The following is a 14,434-nucleotide window of genomic DNA, read 5'->3' on the forward strand; positions in this document are numbered from 1 at the left end:
CCAGGACCCCCCATAGCGCTGTTAGCTATCAGCCAGTCTGTCTGCGTTATAACCCATCAAGACCCAGCTCTGTCTCTTCAACCGAGCCCCCCTCCCTGGCTGTCCTCCGTCCTCTGTCTCTGACTTCTTCTCTCTGTCTCCATATTTACCCTTCACTCAGCCCAAACTCTCTGTCTCTACATTGCTGACTTTTTCCTCTTAACTCTATGACTTTTTATTTTCTTCTATCCCTTCATAAGTGCAAACATCCCCCCCAGCTCCATTTTTTATGTCAAGCTTGATCTGGCCTGATATTATGTGATGTTAAAGGACAATTCAGGTGATAATCTATATTTTTCTTCTTATCAAAAAATCACACGTGACGATCCAAACCAGCACTGGACGTCTTCCACTAATAGGTGCTGTGATATCTCTGGTTCCTCTGAGCCTCACGGCTCCATTGTTTCCAGAAACTATTAAACACATCAGTGAGTCACACTGTTGCTCTGGGTGACATGTTCCTTCATCACCCTGAACACACACACTGTTTATTTAGACGTCCTGCTGCCCCAGATACTGACTACAGCACCAAATGTGGATTAAAAAAAACAAAAACTACACTGAGCAGCTGTTTTGGGCAAATCACTGAGACTTTTAAAAAAATGAAACTATCCGTGAGGAGTTTTTAAAGATGTGCGTCTTCAGCAGGAACCAATGGGCTCGGAGCTGAGAGCCACAGACGGAGGAGGGAAGGCGTTGAGAGGATCATGTTGGTTTGGTTCTGCACATGAGATTTACTCACAAAAGGAAGAATATAGAACAACATCAGACTGACCCTTCAAGTGTTGGATTATGCATTTATTGTAGAACTGGTTGATTCCATACCAGCTGTGGCTACCAGTATGTTTTTTTCTGTGACAAGTTTGCATGAATATGCATCATTAGTTAGAGAAGGTAGTGAAGGAAAAGTCGGATCCTGACGGCATTTAGTCTTTTGTGATCATCACTATGTAAATATAAGGGTTTCCTCAGGTGGACTGCCTTTCCTGAAATAAAGGCCACCTCTGCTAAGATCATTGACATTTATACAAGGATGGTTTATGGCACCACTGTGTTTCACACAGTAAATGTTGTGTATTTAATGCGAGAGGTTATTGTTAAGGCAGTCCCCTGCTAACTAAACTGATCATGAAATAAGATGCGTCAGGATCCGGGTGACTTATGCCTCCGCTAACTGTTTCCTGCAGGACATCCTCAGCATACAACCTTTGATGTAGAGCTTTGCTCTTTTAAGTAACATTCAGTATAAACGTAGATTCACTCATCTTTGTTTTTACTCTAGAAACAACAACCAAACTAGTTTCAGAACACGTAGTCAACATCGGCCTCCAAAACATTAGAGAAAAACTCCCCCCCACAAGGATTAACTTCCTCTGTCTTGCTTCTCCTTCACTGTATTCTGACCTCTCGGAGACGCCGTCTTTCCTCCCCCTCCTCCCCCCTCCTGTATTCTGTAGGTAGCATCTCTGGAGTGCATCTTTGACGGTTCTTCAGATATAGGACAGCATCACCCGGAGCTCCCCTCCCCTACGCCCTCCACCCTCTACCCCCACGGAGAGGACAGCCCCTTCCCCTCCTGCTCCTCCAACCCCTACCCCCCGATACAGGTAACCCCCCCACCCCCAACCCCACCCCATCCCCGCTGCGCTGCTGTTACCATGATAACCCAACCTTCGGTATCACTTTTTTTTTTGGATAGTCATATTCTTCACATCTCCATCATTTTCTCATCCATTTTTAAAAAGAAAAGTTTATCTTCTCATGCATCTAATACACTTGTGGTGAAAGAAATCCCAGTGAAAAAAGCCTGTGTTTTACAAACCTGATTCCATCTCAAAACACGATGCCTTTAGGTGGTTTTAATGATGAGGCGTTACAGCGATACTGAATGCTTTGTTTTCGTAGGAATGTTTTGCTGGTACTGAAGTCATTGCAGTTGTTGGATCATGAAAACACCAGGCTGTCTGATGATGGTGTGGTGCCGGGTGGCACAGAGCCGGAGTCAGGATGTGGTTATACTAGCTTAGCATAAAGACTGGAAGCAGGGAGAAACAGCTAGCCTGGCTCAGTCTATCTCTAAAATAAAACACCTCTGAGGGTCACTCTTTAACATATTGTGTCTCATTTGTTTAACCTCTACGCAAACAGAAATGGAAGCAGAAAAGGACAGTTTGTGGTTTTAGTGGGAGTTAAATGCTTAAACTATTCTGTGCTAAGCTCAGATAAATATCTCCTTACTCCAGCTCCGTACTTACCACACTGACACGCAGTTGAGACATAAAGGCATAACTTTGTGATTTTTAACAAAAGTGTCGTGGCGTCTGTCGATCTGTCTGTCGGTCAGTCCACCGCTCTGCTCCAGAGTGGTCCATTTAGTTCAGACATTCATTGTTCCCAGAGGACGAATCCCTCTGACTTTGCTGATCCTCTGACGTTTCATCCAGCGCCTCCATCGGGTCAACATTTACATAATTTTTCCTCCACTTTGGTTTGTGAGGAAATACCTGCAGAACTGACGACATTCCCATCGGCCTCAGCTGCACTTTGTGTTTACTGCTAATTAACAAATGTTAGCAGGCTACACTAAGACAGCATGTGAATATGCTTACTTAAGCATGTTGGGGCATGTGGCACATGCTATGAATTTACTGTAGTTGTGAAGTAGAATACCTCTGAGCTGTACAGTGATGTGGTCTACTCTGCAGTCATACTACACATCAGACTAAGCACAGCAGCTGAACCACTTTTCGTCACTGAGCGGGACCTCCACACCTTCACTTCACCGGTACAGTCACTTGCTCCGGCGGCGAGGTTTCTGCTCACAGCGACAGTCTTTGGTGGAGATATCTCCACATCCTGCTCTCCATTGTTTCCTCCGCGTTTCATCTGCGGCAGCGGCCCATCCCTGGTCTGATGTCAGCAGGCGTTATCTCCAACACCTCCGCCACGATAACGCATTAAATGGATCTTTACATCCCACAAAGACACTGACAGCTGCGAGGACATGCTGTGTGCTCTTTCTTTTGTTATTCCTTTCACTTTTTTCATCTCTTCCTCCGCCTCTCGCTTGCTCTCCTCACTAGCACCATGGTCACACAGGAGATGAATGCCGACAAAAAGAAAATCCTGACGGCAGGAAAATGGGGGAGGAGGAGGAGGAGGAGGATGGGGTTGAACCTGCAGAGCACAAGGACAAATTTTGTGAGGCTTTCTGTAACAGGGTTTGTGGAGGTGCTGAAGTAGAGGGGGTGATCGTAAAATGCAGAATAGCTGGCAGTCTGTTTGTCCCCAAGAGGAAAATTTACAGCAGCTCTGATGTATATTTAACACCAAGACAAAAGACTCAGGGGCCATGAAATGACTTGTCACTAATGCTTCTTCTCCATCGTCTCATCTCTGCTACACTTCATTCCCAACTGCAGCAAAGGATGCTGGGAGGACAGGCCAGCTCTATTTATAGCCAGCAGGGTTCCAAGCGGTCGTGGAAGTTCAGGGAAATCGTGGAATATTAGGGGGCTCTATTCCAGGGAGGGAATATCAGAGAAACTTACAAACAGCAGAATGTGATTTCTTCTTTGAAACAGTGACTTTTGGACAGTTTCAGACGGATACACAACATTTACGAAATTGTTTCCAGTGCAGATTTCCAGGAGAGAAATCACATGGGGAAAATATTTATATAATGAAACTCATTCCACAAGTATCAAAATAATGTCACGTCATTATATGTAATCCTCCACTGAGCTTTTTAGAAATTTCTAGAAAACTACAGCTCAGGTAATAAAATCATATTGACCCATGTATAAGATCTGATTATATAAGGACCTGCCAACCCCTGGTCCTACACCTGTTTTTGGAAAACAACTTTTTGAAGATAAGAAACTCGTAATCAGACTGTTAGGAAAGTTTCCCTGATGATATGGTTATTCCAAGGATAATATAGTTAGAGCAAAAAGCCCACCTTTTTATAGATTATCAGTCACATACTCATACACTCTCCTGTCAGACGCTTAAAATTCAGAATGATTTTCTTTAGCTTTTAGCATTTTACAGACTGTCTTTTTGTGATTTTTTTCTTTTTTTTTTTTTTTTAAAGCTCATCGTCATAATTGTCTGTGACATTGGTAGCACGGGACAGATAATTTGGTCTCACTTCCGTTTTTGCAGTAAAAACAGACCGTTTAATTTATTTTCATTCTTCATTCATCATTCGTCACAGGAAACCTGTAACAGGATCCATCAGAAACTTCTTTAGGTTACTGTAGGCTAAATGAACACTTAGGGCTGTTACAGTAAAAAAGTGTTGCCATTCAAGTCTGTAAATGCACATGGAGAAAGTCAGCATAGCATTATTAAGACTACAAACCCAATAATACAACTCTCTGTTAATTTAAGAAGCTCATTCTGCAAAGCAGGGACCCGCTCCATTCAAAGAAAACATCTGCTCTCACTATAATGTCAATGTTTAGTTTTCAAATATATCACAATTCCCACTTTTTCAAACTTATTTCCAAATAAAAATATTTCTTTTGGGGCAATAATTATAATTATATATATATATATATATATATATATATATATATATATATATCACCTGTCATACAAAGAGGCAAAAGTGCTTTATGTTAACAGTAACAACTGAAACAAAAGAAAAAGTCCTTGCATGCATTAATAGACAAGGGCAAGAATCTTGAATTCTATTTCAAAAGTAACTGGAAGCCAGTTACCTTCCGTCCATCCATTTTCTGCTGCTTATCTGGAGTCAGGTCACGGTGGCAGCAAGTTAAGCAAGTTGGTCCAGACGTCCCTCTCCCTAGCACCATTTTCCAGAACTTCCTGGGGGATCCCAAGGCATCCCCAGGCCAGATGAGATATGTAGTATCTCGAGTGTGTTCTGGTTCTACACCAGGGGCCTTGTAAAAGTTGGACATGCCTGGAAAACCTCCAATGGAAGGCACCCAGGTGGCATCCTGACCAGATACCACCTCAACTGTCTCCCTGCGATACAGAGGCGCTCCTTACCCTGAGGAAACCAATATTCACTTTTGATCACTAGCCAAAGCTCATGACAAAAGCTGAGGGTTGGAACAGAGATTGACTGGTAAATTAAAAGCTTTGCCTTCCGGCTCAGGTACTTCTTCACCACAACGGTTCAGAACAACGTCCACATTGCTGCTGATGCCGCACCAATCCGCCTGTCAATCTTACGCTCCATTTTACTCTCACCCCTGAACAAGACCCTGAGTTACTTAAGTTCCTCCACTTGAGGCAACAACTTGCTCCCAACCCAAAGGGAGCAATCAACCCTTTTCCAACAGAGGACTGTTGCCTCAGACTTGGAGGTGCTGACCCTCATCCCAGCCGCTTCAGACTCAACTGCAAACCGTCCCAGCCAGAGGTCAAGGTCCGATGTAGGCAACACAACAATGACGTCTGCAAAAAGCAGCAAGTCTAAGGTCGCCAAACCAGACACACTCCTCCCCACAAGTACCTTGAAATCCTCTCCTTTTGAATTCCTGCTGAGAATATGAACACAACTCTCACTCCGGTTGTACAAGGACTGGATGGCTTGTTGTAATGGCCCCAGTACCTCATACTCACACAGTTCCCCCCACAGGACCCACCAAAGGGATGCGATCGTAAGCCCTCTCAGTCCACAAAACACATGTAAACTGGATGAGCAAACTCCCACGAGCCCTCCAGTAACCTTGCAAGGGTAAACAGTTGGTTCATTGTTCCATGCCCAGGTCGGAATCTGGGACCGGGGGGTCTCTTGAAGCAGCAGATGGGTTCCGATGGGCCAGAAGGGCTGCAGCTGTGACGGTTTTCATTCCAGGCAGCAGTTTGCTATATGTACTGTAACTGATTATAAACCTTTTGGGGAGACCTGTGAACAGTACATTGCAGTGAATTGGGCCTACTTGTAATAAAATCATAAACGAGATTATATCTGCCTGGAAAGTTAGGTCAGAGGTGATGGTAACATCCAGATTTCTGAGCTCTGATGAGCTGAGACAGTGTCGTAAACTGAAGGCATAGTTTTTCTCTTGCCCTTTTGGAGATATACTTGGATCTTTTTTTTTTTTTTTGTCCCGATTCAGTTTTGGTTCAATCATAAGTTGATGTCAAAGACGCCGTTTTTAAAAGGGGGAAAGTTGCTCAGGTCATTAGGATCGACAGCCATATAGAACTGGGTATCATCTGCATGGCGATGTAAATCACTTCTTTTCCTCGGGACTATGACTACTAGTGGAAACATAAAAACATCAAACAGTGGTGGACCCAGGATAAAGCCTTGTGGCAAACGCTATTGTATTTTTTTTTTTTTTTGATGAGAAGCTTTTGAATGTGCATTTGTAGTAATCATTGTTTTGGAATTAACGTCTTCCTTACACTAACTGTCCTCTAAAATACACATAGAAAAAAACTGGTACGAAAAGTCCAGAGAGTTTTGGTCAGGCCCAATTTGAGCATCAAGGGGAATGAACATCCCTGAAAATTTACGCATATCAGCTTTGTTAAAGCATGAAAAGTGAAAAGGCTTTATTATTGTGGCTGCATGATTAAATACAAGACCAACACAAATGGAACCGACACCGATCTTACTCGTAGTCAGGTGAACACTGTAAACACAGTGTTTAATCTTAGACAATATTTTAAAACGACTTCCAACCCTCTTTTTACAGCTGATGTTAGTGTTATTTTTCTATTTACCTCATTATCACTACTCACGAACAGAAAACTGTCTAAATGAACTTCCTGACTAAATTCAATCAGCCGTTGTGACGCTACAGATCACCATGCTGTCCATCACAGCCGCGGTAGCTCGGCCGTTTTCTGGTGCAGGTTTCTCCGGTTGGCTCATTTTTGTAAAGGCACTCGAAATCTGAGCACTAAAGTAGGACAGAGGTCAGCTGGATCGAACTGCCCCAGCCCCCCCCACCTTCCCCACAGACTGGGGACCAGTAGGGAGGGGGAGGAGAAGAATGAGGAGGAAGGAGCTGCAGAGAGAAGAGGACTAACTTCCTCCCTGCCTGCGCTCTCTTTAAACACACACACACACTCAGACACACACTCGTCTCTCCGTCCTTTCGTCAGCCCTGCAGTCTGTTATTGCTGTCTGCTTCAGACAGACGGAGGCTGGCCGACCGGCTGCTCTCTCTCCGCCTGCTAAGCGATGCTCTCTCACCCCGGCAGGTTAATCCACTACCCCCCAGGCTCCTCTCTCTCTTTTTCCCGTCAAGTCCAGCATCTTAGGACTACTGTTTACTGGCTATCGTCTACCACCACCACTGCTCATAAACTAACCGGAGGAGGACGGCCTTGGTGCGTCTCAGCGCCTCTCTGTTCTGTCGCTCCTCTCCTGGAAGCAGCACCTCCATCAGCTTCTCTGCAGCCTCCCTGTTTGTGTCTGTGAGGAAGAGGAGAAAGAGGAAGGAGGGGGGGGGGCACTAGGTGGAGTGAATTCTCCCTCCCATCGTCTGCTCTCCAGCCAGCACCACCTCCACTACCCAGCAGCCTGCTGCAGGAGCGGGAGGAGGCGCAGAGGAGGAGACGCACCACCTCCACCTTCACTACAGGAACAACAACAGCAGCAGCAACAAGCAGCATGCTCAACTCTGTGTGGTATGCTAAAAAGATGGGCCGCCGCATCATGGGCACCCTGAGGAGAACCAAGCGGCTCCACCGGCGCCTACTGGTAGGTCGCCCCCCCCCTCCACCCTCCCATTCATAAAAAAATAAATCCTAAAAGTGAGGAGGCAGGGGGAGGTGCTGCACCATGTAGCGTGAGTCATTTTCTACAACATATGATCGTGCACTACTCCGACTGGTGTGTGTGGTGTTGTAAATGTATTGATCGGTCCGTCTGCTGTGGATGTGACACTGCTGGATGAGGCCGATGTGGAAAAGTTGCAACAGGAAAGCTGCTGCTGCTGCTGCTGCTGCTGCTGCTGCTGCTGCGTCATGTGCTGGATCAGGATTCATGCAGAACCCCTCACATCTGGTTAAATTCTTCACCGCAGGTGTCGAAAACACCCTCATCCACTGTCCCATTTTGAAGGAATTTGGTGTTATCATCATCATCGGATAAATAAGTGAGAACGTGAAGACAGTGTGTGTTTATGTGTGTGTGGTGTTGGAGATCTGAGTTGATTTGTTGATAAGGCTGCAGCAGCTGTGAGCGGGTTATTACGTTGGAGCTAAATGTGTCAGAGCTCGCCATCTAAACGTGGGATCGCTCTGTGTGTGCTTGAGGAATCGGGGACGTACACACACAGAGCTGGTGAATGTTCCAGAGCTTTCAGCAGCTGTGGGTCGTATCAGATTATAAGAACAATGAGCTGGATTCTCCCTTGTCTCAGACTGTAGAAGTGTTTCTGTTGATGTCAAGTTTGGTTTTGGAGTGTTTCACACCTGTGCAGGTTTTTATAAATCTCTGTGGGAACGAGGCCACGAGTAGATGTGGGAAGATTTACCTGCATAAACAGCAGCATCATATTCTGGGCAGATGTGAGGAACCTCTGCAGTTGCACATGCCTTCCCCCGACGTTGCCTAGCAACCGCCAGGCTCCTGACACGCAGCGCTACCCCTCCGCCTCCCTGTTTACTGCCTCAAACACACACACGTTAACATGTATGAACATGAACACACACTCCAAAAAGTAGGTGTACATTGACGACAAACTAAAGCTGAGGAAGGCAACATTTTAAACACAGCTTTACAGGGGTGAAGTGTGAGGAGCTGCTGATTCTGTCATTTCTCCCTCACTATAAATTCTCATTTCAAAGTTTTCTTTTAATTATCTACTTTAAAGATAGGCTTGAAAAATTGTGACCCTGTCTTAAAGCAGTTATAAGAGATTTTTTGCAATACTAATATATGAAATGATAATGTAAAAACTGTCTTTAATATGAAATGAGTCTTGGGTAGTGATCGACCTACAGAGAGTTATCAGCTGAACCTGCAGCTGCCCTCGGCTTTACGGAGCTTTACAGCGAGTCTCCGCTCATTGTTTATCTGTTCACTGCTCTGGTTCACTATCACTGCTCTCATAGTGTTGTTTTTGGCCACATCAGGCAGATGTTTTCAGAGAAACAGTGGTAAGAAGCCACTGTCCACTACCTGCTCAGCAGCAAACCGCAGACAGACCCAGTCAGAGACCAGCTGGTGAACACAGGGGAGCATTTAGCAGCTGAAGAGCCAGAGGTTTCCCTCAGGAGCTGGTGGAGACCAAAACCAGAGCTAATAGAGAGGGAGTACTGGACTTAGATTCATCAGGTGGAAACAGACACCAGATCCAGATGAAGGATCATGTTGGTCTGTAACTACTGGGTGTGGAAAAAAGCAACTTCGACATTATACTTTGTCAGCATGCAGGTTGCACCAACATTAACTATAACAGAAAAAATAAAATTGTTGCAGTTGCGAGACAGATAAGCTGTTACAGGTAAAAACTTGCTGTAGATTTGTGATGCCTGTTTCCTTTGGTATATCTGGCATTCAACTTTTTGGGGGTTCATCCTTGCAAGTTTGGAAGTTATTCCAGACGTTCAACATCTTCGACATCTTACTAGCGTAGTTGTACCAATTTCGGTGTTGGCAACATTTGATCAGATCTGTGACGGATAAAACTATCAGTAAGGTTAAATGTCCTTGTCTGAGAATAACTAATAATAATTAATGTTGATACATAATGAATAATGTTGGATTACTATTTCTGATTTCTTGGGCTATTTGGGATTTTTGTGGTAATGCACATTTGATAATAATTTTTAAAAAGCATTTGTATGCTGACATCTTTTTGACATTTTTAGTATTAAATGCCATATTTTTATCCATATGGGCACCTGACTGTAAAGGACAGGTTTTTAAAAATAGTGAACCTATCCTCTAATGCTCCTCAGCACTGAAACACAGGAGTGTCCTAGATAGTCTAACAATACCATATTTTTATGTAATGTTCTGAGAGATCATGTTTTTCCATCACTTTTGTATGATGGATGGCTCTAAACACTACCATGCCTATGAGCCATCTTTGTAGGTTGAGGCGAAACACCAAAGCACAGTGGTCACAGAATTCATCCTGAACTGACCCGGGATCAGAAAGTGAGCCGATTTAACCTGCTGAATGTTTTGTCAGGTTTCTACAAAGTGTAATCTTTCGTTTCACAAGAGAATTTGAAGCTCAGTGATTGGATGTTTGATAGTGAAATTCACCTTGGAAGTCTCTCCTTCAGTTCTTTGTCCACAGGCTTCTTGTAGCTTTGACTTTAAAAAAAAAAAATCAAAAATCAAAAAACAGATATTTTCTCATACGGTTGATCACCTTTTTTGCTGATTATTCAACTAGGAGACTTTCATGTCAGTCCAAGAATTGAGGAGCGCCAACACTGACATTGAGTACACGAAGGAGAGTCTTACTTTTGAAAACCTGAACACCTGAAATGTCTCCTTCCACTTCACTTCTGCGTTTAATGTTACCTGGAGAGCTGCTAGTTTTATGTGACCTTTGTTTTGATTCTTTATTAATCCCAAAATTGTGCGTAGATTAGACTGTTTCCTCCCTCTTCCTTGTGTTGTTCTGTCATTGGAGCAGGGCACCTACACTGGCAGGGTTGGTGGATCCATTCCTCCATATTGAAGCTGTGTTCCCAGGTGGTCTGGATAATATCTGAGCAGCGTATAGCAGCCGAGAGTGTGCAAGTCTGACGTGACTCTGAGCCCAGATTCATGACTAATCTGTTTGGTGTCCTGTCAGGCGTGGCTCTTGTCGACAGTGCTGCTCCTCCACCTTCCGCCCACTGCGGGTTAATGACCTGTGAGACAGCTCGCCATCAACCCAGAAAGAACGTTCTAATGATCTGTATGTAAAGACTATAACAACATATCTGATCAATTTTAAGACGAGATTTTATTTACGTAATGTAGGATTTAAACCTCAATTGACAACTTTAAAAGTGATGGCTGTGGGAGGTAACTGATTTTATTTGAGGACTTCATTATCCAGAAATTAAAAGTGTTCAACTCAGCAAAGCTGTCCATGATGCTTATACCGTAAACAGCAATGAGTCAAAAGATTTCAAAGACTTGGATCTTGTTTTGTAGTTTTTGGACATGCTATTGGTTTTTAGATTTTACTCAGCAGCTTAATTGATGAGGTTTGAGTTTTTCCAGGTGTTGGGGAGTATGACTCCATATGAGAAAACATTAGTCTGAACCTTTTAGTGTCACGGGAGGGAGCTGTGTGAAGTCTGATAAATGACCCCAAGTGATGTCACCTGATTCAGCGTCAGTTGGGTCTGAAGACTATGAGCTTAAAAAGTAAAAAAGAAAAAAAAAAAGCTGGGGGTGTGGAGTTAGAAAGAAGTGAGTTTACCAGACTTCTGTACCCCCCTTCCCATCTCTGCTGCATGCTACAGGATTCAGGATACATGAGGTGCTACCAGCATAACACACCCCAATATCCAACTAAAGTGTCAGTGGTCCGGTTGCATTGTGGGTAATGTAGCCCGCAGGTTTTGACAAGGAAGAATAATGTGTGGAATAAACAAGATGAAATAACCTTTTTCTGCAGCATTGATTTTGATCCTCGTGTTATACTGTAGAAGTGTGATGATAAAGCTGTGGAGGACTGTTATTGTCCCTGTGTGTGGACGCTTTGTGGCTCCACTGGACATTTCAAGTTTTTTTGGTTATGTTTGCTTTCGGTCTGGGGTTGTTTAAAACCCGTTTCACTGCTTATGTTGCTGCCTTGTTGGACTTGTGTTGCTGTCACGACAAATCTCTGCACTTACTGGTTTTCATAACCAACAGGAACAGAGGCCAAAATAAGAAGACAAGACTCGGGCTGTAGCAGACTGAACTGTAGCCGGAATTTAATGCAGGTGATGCAGTACTCATCTGCTGTTGTTCTGGACAAACCTTCTGATTTTACTCTTTGGTTACAGTTTGTCACTTCCTGTCGTATGGGGGAAAGATCATGCCAACACCAAAGTTTAATTTTGAAAATTAGAGCCAATTTTCAGCATTTGATTTAGTGTGAATGGTACTGGGAATGTCTTCTCTGCTGTAACATCAGCCTGCTGATCAATAGGCTCACTATGACCACAACCATCAATTCTAAGGATAATTACAACTTGGGTCTTATTTTCACAGTTTTTTCCACCTTTTCTATCAGTAATAAGAGCAGTGTGCTCATCAAGGTAATATGAGATCTGTGAACACATTGATACTCATCATGATGTCTAAAAAGAAGAAACTGGAGCAGACAAGTTGGAAACAAACCTCCAGGTCAGACACCTTTTCCTGGAAGAGAGAACGAAGGTGAACTGTGACATTATAAACTGTCTGTCTGTAAACATCTATCACAGGTTACAGACCCACCTCCTGCTCATTCTCACAGTTTTCCTGCTCAATCGGGGATTATTAAGTTCATTTCAGGTGCACTCACTTTTGGTTTGACCTCCAGATAAAGTGGTTTAGATCATCTGGATAAAGTCCTCAACATTTCCAACCTCTCTGATTGTCTGTCTGATTTTTTTTCTGCCATGTCACCGTGTTCACAGATCTCCGATTACCTTGAACACGATGTTTTAACTATTGAATGAACATGCCGACAAAAAAGAGGCCCAACTTGATATAAACACAAACTTCCCTTTAAAGAAGAGACCATGAAAGAAGCTTTGTTCTTCATAAACCAGTTTCCCGCCACAGATTAGAAGATCAGATTTCTTAGTTCCTGCTGCATGTATTTGCACATTAATGAGGAAAAAGGAAAAATACTTTTGTTAATCCACCACAGCTCCTCTCTGTTTTAAGATATTAAGTTTATACTATTTCCAAACGTTATGTAAAACTACTAATAGCATACTGGCATTTAAAAGCCTAATTACTGACCCCATTGGTCCTAGTTGTATTTCTGGTTTGTAAACCTGTATTGCGTCGACGATGATGGGAGCTGCAGCTGTGTGTCGATCTGTGCGGCCTGTAGGTGGAGCTGCAGATGCACAGCAGCAGAGTTGAGGCACTAATCCTAATCTAGAGCAGATCCTCAGTGCTTTTCAGCGCTGTACCTCTCAGAGTGTGCAGTTTTAGCTGAAAACACTGGATGACACATGGCCTCAGTGTCTGCAGGCTCTGACATGGACTCAGTCTCACGCTTTACACTCTGCTTTCTGACCAGAGGTATATTTATACACTGTGAAATGTTCAGTGCAGTTTATCGTATTGATTTGCGCTCTAAATGCTGCCATTGTGTTCCTGTTGTCATGAATTGTGCGGATCAGTTTCCAGATTCCTGCACAGTTAACGCTCCGGGTCGATCCTGATTGACTCTGCGGGCTGAGCACCGAAACAGTAACCCGCTTTATTGTTCAGGTGACAGTTTAATACATCAAAAACAATGCAGACGTATAGATTTTCACATGGATGCAGATCAATATATATTGAAATGGTCCATCTTCAATCCTGCACGTGGATAGAGACGAGGCGTTCGGGAACTGTGGATATTGTTTGGTGAGAGAGACAATGCAGGCTGCGTTATTGGTCATTTTGTGATGTTACAGCTCTGTTATATATCTAGATGAAATGTTGAGGGGTCTGTGGATGCTGGAGACGGAAAGATCTGGAAACGCTCCTCCCACCAAAACACAGTTCTCCTCCTGGGTTTTAAATCCACTTATGAAATCAGACCTCTGTCCAACTGCACAGCGCCCGTTGTCATGTCAACGCTCGTATGGGGGTTATTCTGGGGCATATTTTATGTTGTATAAGTAATTTGCCCGGTCATGATTTACCCAGTGTAGAGGCTGGATACTATAAAGTCCATATAGTCCATACTGAACCATCTGTCAAAACAGTAAAGCCAGTCAGGTCTCAGTAGATCTGGGTATTGTTTCATATTTTTCTGGAAGCAGTATGAGTTTTGGTACCAATACTAAAATTATAGAATTTTGAATATAGTCCAACCAATACTGTTTTTATGGCAGATATTGATATTTAGAGACCCTCTCCAATGAAAATCAAGTTTGTTTAACCTTAACATGACCATATGTTGTTTTTAATATCATACCAGACATATAAGCAGTCAGCGCCGTGTCACGGATTTAGACAGCCTGGTTTTCACGTGTCACACACCCGAGGGAACCGATCCGTCAACCTGCGGTACGGGGCAACGAAACCCGAAACCTCCAGCGCGGAGTGGACTTGTCAGTATAGAGAGCGTGAGTTTGCATTATCACAACCACTAATGCTGTGTCAGCTTGTTACAAGCTAACACACAACATAAACAAAAGATGCTAACCACACATACCATTCTGTTGCACAACAGACTCCTCTTCTGAGTCTGGGCCCGACTGAGGCTCTTAACGAATGTGGCTGAATCTCTCTGATGTT

The 14,434-nt window shown here is 43.6% G+C and overlaps 1 protein-coding gene across 16 annotated transcripts in view; it reads left to right on the forward strand.

Moving 5' to 3' along the window:
• The window catches only part of LOC120799598 (disks large homolog 1-like), a 129,555-nt gene that overhangs the window by 77,343 nt on the left and 37,778 nt on the right, over positions 1 to 14,434 (forward strand). For 7 of the 16 annotated variants that reach the window (XM_040144792.1, XM_040144794.1, XM_040144793.1 and 4 more), the window contains one exon: positions 1,497 to 1,646. The exons of the other annotated variants lie outside the window; for them this stretch is intronic. In XM_040144792.1, coding sequence (XP_040000726.1) covers positions 1,497 to 1,646 — 150 coding nt within the window. The remainder of the gene's footprint in view (positions 1 to 1,496; positions 1,647 to 14,434) is intronic. 16 annotated transcript variants of the gene reach the window in all.

This window comes from Xiphias gladius, chromosome 15, assembly GCF_016859285.1.
Source record: "Xiphias gladius isolate SHS-SW01 ecotype Sanya breed wild chromosome 15, ASM1685928v1, whole genome shotgun sequence".
In the NCBI taxonomy this organism is placed as follows: Eukaryota; Metazoa; Chordata; class Actinopteri; order Istiophoriformes; family Xiphiidae; genus Xiphias; species Xiphias gladius.